Below are 19,535 nucleotides of genomic sequence, written 5' to 3'. Positions count from 1 at the left end.
TGATACACATTAACAGTTTTCCCATTTTGGATGACTCGCTGACTGTGCATGCAAAAATTGGTGCATTTGCTTGTATTTGTAGCAGAAGTTTGTGTGTACATCATGATATGTGAATCTGTTGGGGTTTTTTTCTTTTGTTTGTTTGTTTCTCAAATGTATTGAGGAGCATGATGCTTTAATTTATTGATTGCTGTGCTTTTAGTTCAAATGATAAAGACACCAGAGATGGTTTAGAAAAAAGGAAAAAAAGAAAATGATGTATTTATCCATTGTTCTTTTCTTCATTTGCTTGGATCTGTGATTGTCAAGTCAGATTTGTGCTTGGCTGTGCTTTCTGTTGAGTGGTGTCAGATATTTTGATGCACAAATCACACATGGTTGTGATGTACAGTTTGCTTCATTTATGTCATTACTTATATTGGAGCTTTTTTATGTGTATGTTGATAATTATGACCATGCTTGAATTGTCTGTTTGAGTTGAGCATGTTAATCTCAGTTTTCGAAACAAGTAAATACGGAAACTGATTAAAAATCACTCCTTGACTGAAAAAAAAGACACCAAAATCATTTAGATTTCCAAATCAGTGCAAATTTACAGTAACTTTTGTGGAAAAAGCATGGAAGAGAATAGTTTTGCTTTATTTAAATTCAGATTTTTATCTCAGAACTTAACACACACTAAAAAGCCAACAATTTTGACTGATCATGTTGCCACCCCCTCAAAGTTTGGTGGTGTCGTGTTAGACAGGTCGGCCTTTTTTTCCCCTATCCCTGTGGAGGATTATCACCATGAATTCTCTCCCCTGTGGCCATTGTCAGTACCACTTTCCTCCCAACCTCTGTCCCACTGATTCATTTTTATTCCCAGTTCAATCCATCAGTGAAAGAAAACATGGAGAGGTTTACTTCATATAAAGGCCAAGGGAGCAACATGGTTGATGCAATCTGAGGGGGAAAAAAAGAAAATTATAAAACTTTTGCAACTTGGAAAAGTTATAAAACATGCATCGGATGATCTCAGTTTCAAGTTTGGATAGGATGATCTCGGATTTAACTTTGACGACTACTAAAACATTCCTGTTTCAGATGTATTATTATTTCCTGTAAACTTTGTGTATCTGAAAATACTGATTTTTTTTTCTTTCCATTTTCTCCCCTTTTGAGAATGGCATGAAATAATGTGTGTAGAAGTGTGATGTACTATGCCAGTGACAAGGTAGCCAAGTAAAGCTGGAGTAAATGACATTGTGACCAGTTAGTAATACCATGTGATGCATTCAAGATCAATTTGAATGCTTTGTGGTTGATTTGTGCTGATCAATTTGTTACACACATTAGGTGTTCTTTGTTTTTCATTTTTATTCATGTCTTTTTTTCCTTGTCTGTTCACATTTGACCCCTTGGCTACTGAATCTTTGTGAAATGAGGTCAGTGTAGCATATATTTGAAGGGCAACTTTTTGTTTACTGTTAGGCAGTGTAATTGATTTTTCTGAATAATAGCTATGTATTATCTAAAGGATGTAGTCTGAATAATAGCGATGTATTATCGAAAGAAATTATGGTGACCTACACATCGTGTCTTGTGAGCTCTGTGTCATCTCATTGAGGCAACAACCCTCCACTAAAGATCAGCAGTCAGGGGTTAAATTTCCACTGTCCACCTCGCACAGCCACCATCTTCTCTTGTCATACTGAAATTTCCTGTTCAAAACATCACTGCTAACCATACTTTCTCTTTTTTTTCTTTTTTTTTAAATCTCTCTTTCTCTCTCTCTCTCTCTCTCTCTCTCTCTCTCTCTTCTTTTTTCTTTTGTGTGTGTGTGTGTGTGTGATGATTTTCTGCCTGAATAATAGACCCCTGTATGTTTTGAACAGATAGTTTGCCTACTTGATAGTAGGTGGCATCAAAACAATTTAAAGCAGTAATTGTTGCCAATACTTAGTTGTGAAAAAAAATGTCTGGAAGATCATGTATCAGAAAAATGTCTGATATATTGTGAAGTACAGCAGTCTCATTTGTGATATGTTGTTGAATATCATACCATAAAATCACATTCAGTATTTATGATTATATAGCAGGTTAGTATAGTTTGGTTTATCCATTACCTGTCTGAAAATATTCTTTGTCTGCATTTAAACGTTGCTGAAATATTTCTGTGCTGAACTTTTCCATTGCTGAACTGATTGTCTTTTCAGCAGTATTGTTCATTTAAATTCTATTTCTTTGTAATGGTATTGTTTTCAGATTTCCTTGGTGTACACTGATGATGTTTTTCTATGCTGAACTTCTTCTGTCTCTCAGCTTTGATGCTTGTGGGGAATCTATTCCATTGTTGTCTTGAGTGCTGTTTTTGGTCAGTAGAATACTGAGGTTTTAAAGTCTGTTATGTCTCTGTATTATGTGCCATTGATGTTGGATCAGTGTGTTTTAAGTCTGATAATCATTTTATGTGGCATGGATTCTTTTACCTTTGTAATAAGTATCAGTACTGGTATGTTGACCACCAAGATTTTTAACTTGTCGTGTGTGAGGGGAGGCTGATAGGAGTGAGAGAGTGATAGTGTATGTGTGAGAGAGAGGGAGGGATAGAGAAAGAGAAAGAGCAATGAATTTCAACCAAGAATTTCTGTCATTATCTTTAAGAGGAGAAATGTTAGTGAGCAATCAGTAGGCGTTTCACCAGTGACTTTCTTCTTATTTCTTGTTGACGTATGCTGTATCAAGCGCATTGGGCTATGCCGCTGGTCAGGCATCTGCTTGGCAGATGTGGTGTAGCGTATATGGATTTGTCCAAACGCAGTGATGCCTCCTTGAGCTACTGAAACTGAAACTGTATCTTGGTCTCTCATGCTTAGACCTAACACTTTTTTGACAGAAACTTGTCTGAGATATATTTGAGGAAGATTTGGACAGTCACTGTCTTACTTGTACTGTGTTACTTGGGAATGAAACAATTTGTAAATGACATTGCATCATTCTCCAATTCCCCAGTACTTGTATAACAGTAGCTACTTCATATTGGAGGGGAGTGTTTCTTGCTGTGTTTTTTTTTTTTTTTTTTTTCAGAGTGTATTTTTGCCATTAAAGTATTGAAGTTTATTGATTTTATTATTTCATAACCATCACTCTTGAATAAACACTCATGAAAAAAATACTCTCGTTTAAAACATAATCCAGATGTTCAGACATAAGTATCAGTATTACATGTATGCTGGTATTCAGACACAAGCCAAGTCAAAGAGCTTTAGTTATCCTACAGTAGACAAGTAAAAGGCAACTTTTGAGCTTCAAACACAAATGTTCCCAGATAGTCGGGGCTTGGCTTTGGATTTATTGAGTGTATTTCATATCCTCCAAGAGGAGAATTTCTGTGAGGTACTGGCCTTTTACCTGAATAGCATTCAACCAGTCTGCCTCACACTCTGTGGCAAACAACTAGTTTCAAACAACTTCATTCACAAAATACATTAGAATTTTCCATGGCAGAAACCTTTGTCTAATCACATTATTGTTTTGACATATTTGTAGCTCTGAGGGCTAATGCTACACATGCAAAATAGAAAAAGAAAAGAAAAGGTTCATAAACTCCGAAACACCTGCAGTATTTGTGCACAAAAATGAAAATTCCAGGCTTGTAAAGATTCTGTTGCTTCAGTGTTGCTGGCCCTGCTTGACAGTGAAAGCAAATGTACAGTTCATGATAAAAGTAGATTGTAATGTAGATTGTTGTGGGCTTTTCCTTGTATGTTATGCAGATAGTAACATGGATTTCTCCTTGTTTTATTTTTCAAGGTGTAATTTTGTCAGTTCTGCTCCTCAGAAACTTAACTAGAAGGTTAGCACACATTAAAGTGTGAGGAGAACAGTCATGTATACATGACAGGATGGGGTGGGGGTGGGGGAGTTATTCATTGATTTTGTTCTGGTTTGGGTTTGGTTTTTTGTTGTTGTTTCTTTCTTTCCGTTTTTCTTGAAGAAGGGCAGACAGTAAATCATTGACCTGACCAGGTATTGTTGGATAGGGTTTTACTTTTTTTTTCTTTCTTTTTATCGTAAGTTGATTGATGGATCTGTTTTTGATTTTAGTACAAAATATATTTGCAGTGTGTCAGGAATATGGAAGAGTTTCAGAAGATATAAATAGCGTGATGTCAGCGGCTTAACTTAGGTGGACAAATTGTTCAAGAAGTGTGTGTTTGTTTTTGTTTACTAGATGTCCCTAAATGATTTGATTCATTCAGATCCTCCACTAATATTTGTCACTGTGTTGTGACAAACTTTGTTGTCTAAATTACAGTGATCTAAGATCTGCTGATGAATATTGGTAAGTGTTAGAACTGCATTGGGTCAGATTTTCATTTATTTGGAACATTCCTGTCTTGAAAATTTGTTTCTGTGTATTGGGATGTGTGCACATGTTTATGATGTTTCCTGTACAGGACTGGTTTTGTTTATTTTGTGTTCATTTGATGGGAAAATGGGAGAGTCCAGACCAGATATTTCATGATTCAAGCTTCAGAATTCAGGATTTGGACATGTAAATTCATCAGAATTGAGATTTGGACTACCAGATTTGATGTTTTAATGCAATCTTCCATTGCAAAGGTGTTGACTCCAGGCCTGACTTTTGACTTGTTCTTTCTGGTTTTTTTGCTTTCGCTACAAAGCTTGCGTTTTTGACGGCTGTGTGTATGGTGGACTATTTGTCATGCATCCTTTGCTTGTGAAGAATCATTCATACTTGCTCAAACTTTTAAGTGACACAGCACAACATATGGTGATTTGGAACACATTCTGACAAAACTGCATTCAGAAAAATCCATTCAAGCTGCCAAGTGTGAGATACTAAAATGATATGATTTCATATTCAAGAGTTTTTTTGTTTTTGTTTTTTTGTGTTTTTTTGACTCGCTTGTGTAAGCAAAGTGAGTCTATGTTTTAACCCGGTGTTCGGTTGTCTGTGTGTCCGTGGTAAACTTTAACATTGCCATTTTCTCTACAAATACTTTGTCAGTTGACACCAAATTTGGATAATTATAGGAAAACATCAGTTCTTTCCAATCATCTTGTTTAAAACAATATTGCACCTCTGGGATGGGCACAAAAAAATACTTCCATAAACAAATGAGTATGTTTTAACCTGGTGTTCGGTTGTCTGTGTGTCCGTGGTAAACTTTAACATTGCCATTTTCTCTGCAAATACTTTGTCATTTGACACCAAATTTGGCATAAAAATAGGAAAAATTCAGTTCTTTCCAGTCATCTTGTTTAAAACAATATTGCACCTCTGGGATGGGCACAAAAAAATAAAAAAAGAAGCCAAATTATATGCAAACTGAATTTACTGTTATATTTTTTTATTCTCTAAACTTGGCACTTTGATCTGATAATCTGACGCAACAACAAGAACAGTCATTTTTATCATTTTTTGTTCAAACAGGAACTTCTGTTGCTAAGTATGGAAGTTATATTTATTTTGCATGCCTTTGGTGCAGATAGTAAAAAAGGGAAATTAATCTGTAATTAATGCTGTGGGGCTTAATTTGCTTTAAACTTATCTTTCTCATCTTAAACATTGCATTTTGAAATTATACTCAATACATAAAAAGCTTGCGTGTTTTACTCTGTACAGGGCTTTCACTATGTTCATTCGCCTAAGTGGTCTTTTTCGGAAAATACTAAAATCAATACTACGAGTGGACTTTATAGATCTATTGGCTGAGCCCTAAAGGTCATGGCAAAAATCAGTTGCGTACACATACACATATTCAAAGCGCGTGCTCATATTCTTCGCGAACGCAAACAACGCCATTGTGTTTCAAGTTGTTGACCTGCCCATTCAATCCTATATTCAATCGACAATACATGATAACATGTGATGGAAAGTTGGAGAAGGAGACTGTTAAATATTAATTTTATCAAGAGAAAGATTTGTGAACGCCTCATCACTTACTGGATTATGCCCCAAACTGCCATAAAAATATCCACAGAATCAGTCGGAATTCACAGTTAAAAATAATAAACCATGAGAGTTAGTACCCTTGAATTGATGAAACATAAAAATTTGCAGCCTTGACTTTGCTCAAAATGAAGTCCTTTTCACTTCATACAATGTTGTTTTTTTTTACCCGAAGCTTTATAATAACAAATACAGAACACATTTTAACGATTCGATTTTTTTTTTTTTTTTTAGTGTATCACAAGTGAGACTTGAAGGCCTTGCCTCTCTTGTTTGTTGTTGGTTTTTTTTTTGCCTGGAGGGGAGATGACACTGGTTTGACTATCTTGGATATGTCAGGGTGCTACGTTCCCTTAATGTCACCTATTTTATCATACAGAGAAGCATTCCATTGTGTTCTTACTTCTAATGTTCAAGATATAATCAAAATTATTATCTTTTTCCTGTTCGTGGTCTTTTATCTTATTTTCCTATTTATGGACTTCAGTTTTACAAGAGAGGAAGAGAAGGAGGTGGTGTTGAGTGTTTATTTTTCTTTTGCTGTGTGCATTTTTCATTTTTGATGTTCTGGTTGTGTGTGTGTTTTACTTTCTTTTTAATATTTTACAAACATATCTGTTGGATTTGTAAGCATCAAAATGTGTTCAGGGAAGGCTTGAGTTGGTGCTTGTGTTTCCAAGAAATACCAAGCTCCTAGGCAGGTGTATGTCAGAGTGTATATGTGTATATGTATGCAAGAATGTGTGTGTGCAAGATTGAATATGGGGATGCAGAGTATGTGTGTGTACCAGAGTAAGAGAGAAACCGCTCGGGTGTTTTGTCATTTGAAGAAAGTTTTATTTCATTTTATGTACTTAACAAAAGTGTTCCAAGTTCAATATCTTTTGTTTCTAGATATGACATGCGTTTATGAAATACTGACATTGTATCACTGGTATCATTATTGGGAAACATTAAAATATTAAAACTATTCACAAGTTTGGGACAGTGAATATTGGTTATAGTTTGTATATGTGATTTTCTCTTGCTCTTGATTTTTCTCTCTTTCTCTCTCTCTCTCCATTTGAGGACAGATCCTGATTATCAACAAGTGTTCACCTCTCTTTGGTGGTCGGGTTTCCAGAACTTTTGACATCAAGTTCACTTTGTGCTTTTCAAAAACAGTATTTTGATCTACTGAAGCCCTCTCCTAAAACAAAATAGTTAAAAACTGCCTAAGTGGGAGTGATTATTGTGTCCCATTTCTTCAGCCATCAGATGCATTGGCGACATCAAGCAGAGCTATCTGAAGTGGATGGAGATTTGGCCTTTCAAGCTTTGAAACGACCCCTACTGTGTCACTGACAACGCGGCTCAAAACTGCATGATTTCTGCATGACTTTTATTGAGCATTCTGCAGCATCCTGACTGAAGTGCCATGGGCATGTGCCTGCTTCCATGACGTGCTGTATCTTACTGGTATTCCCCTGCTTGAAGAGAACTTTCCAAAATGTCTGTGGAAAATGAAATTTTGTTTTGTGAAATGCATGTTTCTCAAAAAGACAGCCAACTGTGATTCTGCATTAAAATCAATGGTTACTTACTAACACGTTTTAAAACATTTTTATTCATTTTTCAGTACCAACATAACACACACACACACACACACACACACACACACAATTAAATAAAACGCACATTTAAAAAATCCAAACAACACAACGAAAATCGGAAATACTTTGGAATAAGCCTTCAAGATTAGCAGAATATAAATGATATGAAGCAGCAGAACAATGCTGGGCAAAGGGACGATGTTGAGTGATACTCCAAAGTTTGACCAGGGGAATGTTAGCAGAGCGAATTAACAAGTGAAAAATGGTGAGAGTATTGCATGTTGAACTACTCTTATCAAGTGGAAAGCAGACGAAATAATTTAAAAGAATGATGATAAAAGAATTTTTCCCATTGGAAGCTATCCAAATTAGAAATGAGGTTCATTCTCCAACAGGGGTGACTTATTCATCGCATTTTCAGGCAAAAGACTAAAAAGGCCTATTTGATATAATGAACAGCTTCGTGCATGTGATGAAAACGAACGAAGCAGGCCTCCGTTTCATCAGAGAGCCAAACACATTGTGTAATAAGTGGTGTGCATCTAGGGAAAACAACTGTTGAGTGAATCCATGAAAAGCGCGTTCGAGTTTCTTGAACATGTTTGAACGGGACATATATCATCCATGACAAAGTTTTCCATTGGCTATCAGATTTTCTCAATCATTCAAACGGTAACTTATAGGGACCACGAAGTTTGGTTGCTGTTGTTGCGGACGGTAATTTGATTATGAACGAACAAACGCTTTTTTTATACCCCAGACAGAAATCTGGCCAAAGATTTCAACCCAACAACTCTTTCTTTGTATGTAAATGTCTTTGCAAAAGGAAGGTCCAATATTATATTATCAACTGAATTATTTCATCTTTTGGAGGAATGTTATTGTTTGCTACTTACTCTGACTTTCCTTCAATAGATGAAGCGTATCCACTTGTTTGTGGACATGCACAAATTGTCATTGGTGTATATTATATATATATATATATAGAGAGAGAGAGAGAGAGAGCTATTTTACAGTTGGACACGCGCAAACTCATCAATGCACAGCCAGTTTTAAGCCAGTCAGCTTGCACCGATGTGATTTATATTACACTGGTACGATTGACGAATAAAACAATATTTTCAAACCAATCATGGCGACGCCCACGCAGGGCTGACCTGACGATCGGAAATCACGCTTTTCACGTGCAGATGTATGACACTCCGCCTGGGCATGACACTGATTTGAGTTCATGGTCAAAAAACGCACAAAGGGAGATAAATTGCTGTCAACAACAAGTGACACCGACAAAACTTTCTGTAAACTTTTTTCTCACCAGGAGAAATCAAGCCGAAGCCACAATGTGCAGATGATAGTGTGCATATGATAATACACGTGAATGTATTGTGCACCAAACAGTCGATACAAGAGGAATACATTGCTTCTAAGGAGTGCCTTAACATTAACTTTAAACTTATTTTCTCTTCTCGACAGTGGTTACTTCTTCCCAGTTGTCTTCATTCATTTAAATTGTGAGCGGACATCAATGAAAGTTTCGACCTTTTGTATGGAAACCGTCATTCTGACAGCTTTCACTTCTGGAAATTTTCATGGGATCGTCAACTGTCCCTCCGAGAGACGACTAATACGGTGAGTACGCCTGTGATTATGTGGGCAGCATAGGGAAATATCTTGTATTTAAATCAAGCTGACAAGGCCATCAGGTTACGAAAATTCTGCGCTTGAATTTGAAATGTCGGGGTCCGTTTGTTGACAAGAAACAGCCAGACACAGCTCTTTGAGACTGTAGGTCCAGCCAAATTTTCAAATTCATAGCAGAAGCCTCATATTTGCAAGTATGAAAGATTGCATTAAAGTAAGAAGCCACACCAAATTTCAAAGCAATATATCAAATAGTTTTTTGAGAAATAGCGTTTTGATTTTTTTTTTTTTAATTCCGCGATTTTAGCCAATCTCACAAAATGGCATTTTAGAACCCGTGTAGAATTGCCACTAATGCATTCTCATATCCAAAACTCTTCATATATGATCTATACAGTACGCAGAAGACCTCAGGTGTTTTTTTTTAGTTGGCTGTTAATGTTATTGGCTGAATACCAGTGTCATAAATTCTGAGGTAAATGCTTATTTTCTGCATGTCCGATCCTGCAGTTTTGATGGTAGCGTTACTGAAATGACTGAAACTAAACTTTTGCATCTACATAAACATTTATATTTTCAGGTTCAGAAAAGACTGTAGACTTACAAGACAGCAAATGTTAATGATAAATCTTGATAAATGACAACTTTTGATAAGAATATATGAAAAAAATCAGCTTTATTCAAGACGATCGGGGTTAATGTGCTCCATTAATGCTAAAAATGATTCTTCTTTTAGATATTTTTCAGGATTTGTGTGTGTGTTTCAAAATCAGGTTGTATGCATCACTTTATATAATTGTTTTCTTGTTTATACATCATTATTAACTATTAATCAGCACAGCTGATCGTACCAGTTCTAAAGTACAGACATACAGCTGAACTAATGCATGCGTGTGTGCGTTCGCGCGTATGTGTGTGCGCATTTGAGAGAGAGACAGAGAGAGAGAGAGATTCTATTTCATAACATACCATAACATATCGAGCGGGGAGAAAGGGTGAGATTTTCCCCCATAATAACATTGATCCATCACATAAAAATTTACAGCTTGGGATGCACGTCAATGGTAGACCAAAGCTAAGTCCGAGAGATATAGTTAACCCAGTGGAGGGTAATATGTAGGATGAAAACCGACCTTTAACATCGGAGCTGACAATGTATACCCTGGTCGTTTGTAGTCGACACGGGGCCACTACGACGCATTCAAGATTTTATGAAGATGATACATCTCCTGCTTGCACAGAGTTGAGATCGGAATGATGGAAAGATTCCTCCTGTCTGTCTGTCTGTGTCTGTCTTCTTCCATACCCTCTTTGAATGATAAGTGGGGGGCGCTGGGAGGGAAGGGGGGAGTCTTTCCCTTCTTCCATGTCACAAAGGTTTGAAACCAGATACAGAAAATTACAATGGAAAATAAAGGGGGAAATTCTACCAACTTAGAAGACACTTCGAACATGATTTATTTTTAAACAGGGTGAAAGAAGACCAAATCTACCAGCCAAGTAAACACACATAAGGAAACACACACACACACACACACACACACACACACACACACACACACACACACACACAATTGGAATTGAAAGCATTGTACTTGGTATCATGATGTAACACTACAGGGAGGTGGTGGGGGGCAGGATTAACAGAAAATGATGGCAGTAGGGTTGCATTGGAAGTTGTTGACAAACTACTGTGTTTCACTGACCTCTTCAGTAAAAGAGAGCCTATATACGTCCACAGCTACCCTCTGCATGGACAGGCCTGCCTCACCACAGACCCGTGTTTGGATGAACAGTAGAGATACTCTGGGGGGTGGAAGGCCGTTTTCCATTTGTCTCCGTGTGAGACCAGTCTTTCAAAGTTTTCCTGACAATCAGTAATCAGTCAAGCTGTCTGTCTGTCTGTCTGTCTGTATGTATGTATGTATGTAATTTCGTTCGTTTAGAGGGGGGGGGGGATAGAGAAAGGGGGACGGGGGAGTTTCAAGAGAGAGAGAAGAGAGTGGGATGAAGGAAAGTCGGGGAGGGAGGGAGAGAGAGAGAGAAAGGGGGAACTGAAAGGCGGAACATACACACGTTTGCACTCTCTCTCTCTCTCTCTCTGAAAGCTGAACTGGATCCATTGCTGATTTTCATTTGTTTTTGATGCGGTTCAGCTATCTGTCTGATTCAGATTTTTGCATTAAAGTGATTTGATGTGTATTTTCGTATTTGTTTGAATGTGTATCAAGGTCTCAAATATCTGATGGAGCAAGGCAAATAGTTTTAATGCTTCTTCTTTTTCGTTCGCTTGGAAACCAGAGACATAGTATAGGCGCAGGATTTGATTGTTTTTCTAATCTCAGAACCCGATTCATCCAGTGAGCCGGTATTGCTTGCTCTACGGTCTGCAGTTGTTTAATCTTGGGTTTATGAGTAAAAGTACCTTTCAGTCCCCTGTGGAATATTATCACTTGTAACTGGCTCCCAGTTGTTGGTTCAGCGCTATAGTTATCTTAGAAGAGTCACTGGTGTAAACTAACCTCGAAACACACACACAGGCATATATCCTGCCTCTCTTTGGCAGAAGTTCAGCCTAACACCATCATCTTAGATGAACAGACTATAATAATAAAAAAAAATAATAATAATAAAAATAAATTTTAAAAAAACAACGAAACGAATCTTTGCCAGATGATGACGTCACCAAGGTCACGCAGCCTCCTCCACAGCCCCTGCCGCGTACTTTATGGCGTCGCGCACTGACAGCAGCGGCGGCGGTGACGAACTGGACAAGATGGCCGACAGCCTACGGGCGGAAGTGGCGCAGCAATACAACATGTCGGTGAGGGACTATTTCTCGCAGCTGGTGGAGGCGGTCTCCCCGGGCCCCGCGGACGGGAAGAAGGGGAACGGGACGGGGGAGGAGGCGGTGGAGATCAGCAAGGGGGTGGCCTGGACCCTGGTTGCCCCCCTTGTCATGCTGGCCGTGCTGGTGATGGTGGGCGTCACGGCGGCCTGTCTGTGGAGGATCAAGGACCGAAGGTGTGTGAGGTGTGGGGTGGTGGTGGGGTGTGTGTGTGTGTGTGAGTGTGTATGTGTGTGTGTGTGTGATGTAGTGGTGGTGAGTGTGTGTGAGTGTATGTATAATGTGTGTGTGTGTGTTTGAATGTGTGTATGTATGTATGTGTGCGCGCGTGATGTGTGTGTATTGTGTGTGTGCGCGCGTGCGTGTGTGCGTGCGCGCGCGCGCGCGTGTGTGTGTGTGTGTGTGTGTGGTACCTGTCTGTGGCGGATCAAGGACCACATGTGACTGGGTCTTTTGTGATATGGTGTGTGTGGGTGATGTGTGGTGTTTATAGGGTGTGGTGGTTTGGGTGTGGGGTGGGGAGGTGTGTCTGTGAGAGTTTGCGGAACTGCGGCGAATTATGGACCGCAAGTGACTGGAACTCTGTGTGGTGTGTATAGTGAAGTGTGGGGTGGGGTGGGCTACTGTAGTGGGTGAGGTGTGGTGTGTGTGTGTGTACGTACGTACGTACGTACTGACATAAGAACGTTGGTATGTATGTGTGGATGTTTCACATTTGGGGGGGGGGGGGGGGAATTGAGTGTCTTATTTGTATCCAAGTCGTCAACTCGCTCAATTTTCCGTGTACCTCACGTTTGCCCCTCCCATCACCATCCCATCTTCCACCACCACCACATCCCATCTTCCACCATCACCACCACGCCCCCCCCCCTCTCTCTCTCTCTCTCTCTCTCTCCCTCTCTTTCTCCCTCCTCTCCTCTCTCTCTCTCTCTCCTTTTTGGCCGTGCGTCCCTTTCTCTTCTCTCATTCTAACCACACAGACTCATCACTCTTTCCCTCACTCAGGTGCCCCGGTGGTACGGGCTCCCGGCAGAGAGAGGTGCCCAGAGCAGCAGACCATTCTCCTGGAGACATCGAGATGCAGGAGCTGCACCGTGAAGTCCACCAGGGTCCTCCTGGGCCGGCGGGTGGTCGTGTCCCAGGTGTTGGACATCCTCTTCACGAACCTTTTGAACGACATGACTCTGTCGGCAGGTCGGTCTCATGGCAACAAGAGGGTTAGATTACAGGAAGGTGGCAGAATGGTTATCTGCCACACAGTGTCCGTCAAGATATGCCTTCTCTAATTTGACTGGGAAATCGAACTGAGCGTATGGTTACTCGGATGCCTATCTGATGATAAACAGAGGTCCTGTGTATTTGTATTTGTATTTTTATTTCTTTTTATCACAGCAGATTTCTCTGTGTGAAATTCGGGCTGCTATACTACAGCGCCACCCATTTTTTTTGTATTTTTTCCTGCGTGCAGTTTTATTTGTTTTTCCTATCGAAGTGGATTTTTTTCTACAGAATTTTGCCAGGAACAACCCTTTTGTTGCCGTGGGTTCTTTTACTCGCGCAAAGTGCATGCTGCACACGGGACCGCGGTTTATCGTCTCATCCGAATGACTAGCGCCCAGACCGCCACTCAGTGTCTAGTGGAGGGGGAGAAAATATCGGCGGCTGAGCCGTGATTCGAACCTGGTTTATTAAATGTATGTGTGTGTGTGTGTGTGTGTGTGTGTGTGTAGTGTGTGTGTGTGTGTTGCACAAAGGAGTTATCTACTTCAGATCATTGATGCTGAAAGGACAACAAATGTTTACATGGTGGCTCATGTGACCTCATTTAAGTAAATGATGTATTACATGGTTATGACGTACAACTTGTAATTTAAAAAGATGTTAACACACACACACACACACACACACGCGCGCGCGCGCGTCAGCGAGAAAAGGGCCAACGATCGTTTAATTTTTCTTGTTGGAAGAGGCTTTTCTGTGTAATTTATTTCATGCAGCCAAGACAATTTGGTTTATCTTAAGTAATGTTGCAAAGACGATCAACGTAATCTGATCTATCCTGAGGTTTAATACCAGAAAAATACTATCATCATTTATGTTGTGTTTCATTTAGTTTGTATTCTGTTTCTGATAGTTATGTTATTTTAATTGTTTATGTTTAATCTTGGTGTAAAATACTGTTGCTGTTATATATCCTCCATGCCCCCGAAGGGGTGAAAGGATTAAATATTCTTGATTCTTGAATCTTGTGTGCGTGTGCGCACGTGTGTGTGTGTGTGTGTGTGTGTGTGTTGCACGTTTAACCTTTTGATCCATGACATGCATGCTCTATGCGGGCCATAAGCAGCATAACCGACATCGTTGTTTTCTTCCCAGGCCTCGCTATCCCGGAGAAGGAGAACATCACCATCACCATCACCATCGCCACACGGCTTTCTCAAGAGACAGAGGGATGCAGGACAAAAGGGGGATCCAGCTCCTGTCCCAGGACGCCCCCAGCCAAGAGATCCCGGGAACCAACGGTCCCGACATGGCCAAGTGTGCCCCGGGACCGGGAAGCGCCCACGACGTGCACCAAGCCGGGCCGGAGAAGGCGGTACATCTGGCAGGTGTTGGGGACGTGGGGAAAGAGCTGTACTGCGCCATGTGTCAGCACTACATGGCTCACCACCTTCAGAACAACATCTACTACCATAGCACCCAGCACCTCCCGTCGCAAGGCGTTGCCCAGCATCACCCCCACCTGCAGCACGGCCACAGTGACGGGGCGACGCACGTGCTGGGGATGCCGGATGGGTTCCACTGCCGGCAGTGCGCCGCGGGTCCGGGCGGCGGGCACCATCACCACCAGCTGCTCTGTCACGACCCCGGCGTCCGTCCCACTCCTCCCCACGAGAGGCAACGGCTGGCCTCCCACTCCCTCGACGACCACCTCCACCTCGCCCCCCGCTACCAGCCCCCCCACCCGGCCACCCTTCACCCGCGCGGCGACCTCCAGGACCCGGCTCACCAGCGTCTCCTTCAGCATTCTCACGACGAGGTGCACGACCTGACCCTGCCCGACCTCAGCCCCTCCTCCCACACGCGGGGGTCCTACCACGGGCTGGAGAACCCGCTCTTTTCGGCGGATGCTGACAACGTGGAGCCTGGGTCTTCGGCGTCCTGTGGGGAATCGTGCACTGTGAACGGTCAGCCCGGGGGAGGGACAGGAGAGAAGGGCTCAAGTCACCGGATCATCAACTCCACCAGCATGATGTCCACCCAGGGGGGGCACTCGGGTCAGTCGGGTGGAGGCTTGGGGGGTGTTCAGTGGGTGTCTGGGAAGGGCCAGTTTCCAACCGTTTTGTTTATTAGAATTAATGAATTCGTTCGTTTAGTCGGTCTTGATTACACGGCGGATTGTATATGTCTGTGGGGTGGTGACTTGGAGATGTTCAGCGAATGTCTGGGGAGGGTGAGTTTCCAACCGTTTTGTTTATTAGAATTAATGTATTTGTTCGTTCATCCATTCTTGATCACACGGCAGATTGTTTTTTAAATTATCTATGTGTCTGTGGGGTGGTGACTTGGGGATATTCAGTGGATGTCTGGGAAGGGCGAATTTCCCACCATTTTGTTCGTCAAAATTAATGAATTCGTTCGTTCACTCAGTCTCTGTTACACGGCAGATTGTTTTGGTTTAGTTTTTTTTGTTTTTTTTAATTATGTGTCTGCATTGTCTTCTCCTTCCCTGTTCCTGTCAGCCCAGACCTGAACCCCAGTTTGCGGTCAGTCGTGCTGTAAACACTCTCTCTGTTCTCTCTCAGACCCCACCCAGTCTGGCCAAGGCCGCCACCACACCAGACGTCGTCACTCCGTGGCTCACCGGAAGTCTGCTGTGGTGGGTCCGGACGTGTCGTCCATCAAGATGATGAGCAGCGTGTCCCTGGCCTGGCGCCGCGCCAGCTGCCACCTCCTGCCCTCCACCACCACCGCCTCGTCCTCGGACACCCCCAGCTACCACACCACCATCCACAGCGGGACTGACGACGATGACGAGGAGGAGGACAGCGAGGACGATGAACCGGAGACGTTGTCGTTGCCCAGCAGTATTTCGCGGTTCCACGCCAGCCGTGTGCAGTTCCCTCCCTTGATGCCGGACGCGCAGTACCCCCTGACGAGCACCAAGGCGTTCTACTCGCCCTCGTGGCCAGGTCAGCCCTGTGAAGATTGAATCCGTGTCAGATTTGTAGGGGGTTGTAGTCGCTGGGGTCAGTGTTATCGGTTAAAGATTAAGGGAACAACGAGTCTCCTTCCTACAATAGTTGGTTTGTTACAGAACCAATATATCATCGATTAAGAATGAAGAGAATTATAAGCCTCTTTCCTACAATAGTTGGTTTGTTACAGAACCAATATATTATCGATTAAGAATGAAGAGAATTATAGGCCTCCTTCCTACAATAGTTGGTTTGTTAAAGAACCAATTTGTTATCGATTCAGAATTAAGGGAATCATAAACCTCCTTCCTACAATAGTTGGTTTGTTACATAATCGACCACTTTAGAGTTTTATAAGACATTGACAACGTGGGTTGGCAATATTTGGGAAGAGTCTGGATAAAGGACAAGACTGGACGAGGTAGTCGAGTGGTCAAGGTATCGGAGTTCTCTGTCTCCTAGGTCTGTGATGTCTGGATCAGATCCTGGCAATGCCTGGTGGGTTAAGGGTGGAGATGTTTCCTGTTTTCCAGGTCAGCATCAGTGCTGACCACCTCGTTCTTTAACGTCCCAGTGCTTATGCAGAAATCAGTAAGCGCACGTTAACACACACACACACACACACATACACACACACACACCCACACACAGAGCGAGACAGAGAGACCGACAGAGAAAGAGCATGTACGTGGAATGCATTTGTGTGTAAATGAACTCTTGGGTCTTTAACACACACACGGATATGTTGTGCGTGCCCTGTCCACCAGGTGAAGGTCAGCCCAACTCTGCAGAGGCCAACATCCTGGAGGCCTTGGAGAACTTTTCAGACAACACCTCCATGCAGCCCAACGTGGGCAGCAGCGTCACCTCGGGTCACGTGAGCGACCTCAGGGGCAGTCAGACTGTATCCAGCTCCATCAGCGAATCCTGGGGGGCTCCCGTGGACTTCAGACCTCCTCAATCTTCTCCGGCTCAGCAGGCAGACAAACAGGGTCTCCCTGACGAAACGAAAGAAAGAACTGCGGAGACTGCGCACAGTGAACAAGCCTGCAAGGAAGCGGACAGGACAGCTGAAGACGCCAACAGAGGGAGAGGCAGTCACCAACAGGATCAGGTGTGTGGAGATGGCACGGGGAACCAAAACGATGCACAAAACGCGGACAAAGATAACGAAGAAAAAGTCATGGTTAACCCGGGTTCTCCTGGCCCCACGCCCAGAGCCAGGCACAGGAAGGAGCCCAGCAGTCCCCACATCCCCAAGTCCGCTTCTGAGTTGCACCGCGCCAGGATCCTGAAGGGCAAGAAGAGGAAGGAGAAGATAACTTCTGAGCACAAACAGGGCTTTTTCCTCATCCCCAGGCAAGACACGAGGAGTGGGGCAGACACTTGTGCACATCCTCAGACTGCTGTGAACGTGTCCAGTGTTGGGATGAGCAGTCCAGCAATGGCTTCTCCTCAGTATCTGGTGAGTCCTTCCGGGTGTCAGGTGACTAGTCGGCACCCAGCGCACAGAAAACACCAGGTCAGTGTGCATCAGGAAAACGTGGGACACCAAACGCACAGACATCGGCCCAGTACCCCAGGGGAATCACGCACTTCTAAAGCTGGGGATTTTCTTGTCAGTGCTGACTCCCAACCTTATCAGGGCAGCATGGACTTAAATGGTAAGAGAAAGACAATGAAATCAGAACCCCATCCAGCGAAACTGTTCAGTTGCAAGCCACCAGCAACACTGGCTGAGCAGAATCATCCACCCACATGCCAAGGAACGCCTGCCAGGCTGAAAGAGGCTTCCTCAGTGACTGGTGGAAATATCGGAAACTACGGTTATGGTTATGATCGCATTGTTCAGTCAAGTAAATACGGGTTCAGTACCACCTACCCCGTACCACACCTGATGGGGTTCAAAGCCTCTGCTATGTCCGCCTCTTTTCCTGCCGTCAACCATGAGGCGGGTGTCGACGCCAGCTTCTGTCCTCAGCGGATGGCTTCAACGCTGGACAACAGGTCTTCCAAAGTGTCCAGAACCAAGCTGAAGAGGGTGAGGAGTCAGGAAGACCATGCTTACATCAATATGGGTGGTTCCTTCTTTGATGAACTATTGCATGGTGGTCGGAACAGAAATGTTCCACCATCTTTGGTTCAGTCAGGTGACAGACACAACCCGCATGCCAACCTCCAGCCGAAACCTGAACCAAGCCAACAGATGACCCTGCCCCAAGCAAGTCAGCAAGTTCCCCATTCCCCAAAAGGGCAAGTGAATGACCATCGCAGCTTGCTCAGTACCAGGACAGACTCGCAAATCCTGGCCGAGGTTCTCAGCTCCTTCCCACGGAGTTCCGTGTCCACCGACACCACCACCACCACCACCACCAACCAGCAGGACCAGGACAGAGGCAGGCAGCAGCTGGGCACTGTGTATACTGACGTCACCATTCCCACCGCTTTCGCTGACGAACTGTTCGGCATCTGGAGCCTGACGCCGGAACTGGACGACAACCTTTCCCCCAGCCAGCCCCGCACCCCGCTCATGACCCCGCTGAAGGAGGAGGAGAGGCGGGCCAACCGGAAGTTCATCTGGGGCAACAGCGGATCTCCCTCAGCCAGCACGTCCACCTCGTCCTTCGCCGCGGGCTGGCCGCTTTTCGACGACTTTAGTGCCGACACCAGGAGACGGAACGTGTCGCGTCAGATCCCTGTGGACAACGAGTTTGACGATTATGTTCACATGGACAAAAACAGCAGTGACCAACGCCGGAGCGCTTTCGGTCGAATGAGCATTAGTGACTCTCCCTCGGGAGACACTATGCCGCCCACACCCACGGTCAGAGATGCCCCAGAAAAGGCTGACCTGGAGAACGCCAACGACCCGAGCACGATGGATGAGTACAAATCTCTGCCCCTGAACAACCTCAACGTGAGCCACCTGTACGTTATTTCTGGTTATCCTGACAAGGACAGTGTCAACAACAACGCACTGACAGATCTCGCCGACACGGGTCATTTTGTGACGAACGTCGCTTCCACGCCACAGTCAAACGCCATTGCTTCAGTCGTTAACGCTGACGTGCAGAATCGCAACTCGCCAACCGCTGCTTTTGCTATTGTCCTGGAAAAGCAGAAATACTGGCTTTGAGTTTCTGACAGGCATATTCTGCACGTGTTAAAAGGGGCATATTTGTTCTGAGTTCAGAGAACACACAAGTTGGAAATTCTTCTTGTTGGTTAGGCCAGTATCAAAGGAAACTGTCAGCTACAAAACTTTTCCTGTTTGCATTTCCCCATGGTGTGCC

The 19,535-nt window shown here is 43.3% G+C and overlaps 1 protein-coding gene across 2 annotated transcripts in view; it reads left to right on the top strand.

Moving 5' to 3' along the window:
* LOC143280477 (uncharacterized) overlaps positions 1-19,535 on the top strand; it is a 21,604-nt gene extending 2,069 nt beyond the window's left edge. The window contains exons 1-6 of one of the 2 annotated variants that reach the window (XM_076585131.1): positions 9,087-9,183; positions 11,869-12,219; positions 13,049-13,237; positions 14,420-15,321; positions 15,850-16,236; positions 17,010-19,535. In XM_076585131.1, the coding sequence (XP_076441246.1) occupies positions 11,924-12,219; positions 13,049-13,237; positions 14,420-15,321; positions 15,850-16,236; positions 17,010-19,378 (4,143 nt within the window). In that variant the 5' untranslated portion in view covers positions 9,087-9,183; positions 11,869-11,923 and the 3' untranslated portion in view covers positions 19,379-19,535. Of the gene's footprint in view, positions 1-9,086; positions 9,184-11,868; positions 12,220-13,048; positions 13,238-14,419; positions 15,322-15,849; positions 16,237-17,009 lie in introns of those variants that run through there. The other variant, XM_076585130.1, reaches the window with a different exon arrangement.

Source organism: Babylonia areolata, chromosome 3, assembly GCF_041734735.1.
Source record: "Babylonia areolata isolate BAREFJ2019XMU chromosome 3, ASM4173473v1, whole genome shotgun sequence".
In the NCBI taxonomy this organism is placed as follows: domain Eukaryota; kingdom Metazoa; phylum Mollusca; class Gastropoda; order Neogastropoda; family Buccinidae; genus Babylonia; species Babylonia areolata.
This window is presented reverse-complemented; position numbering and strand designations above follow the sequence as displayed.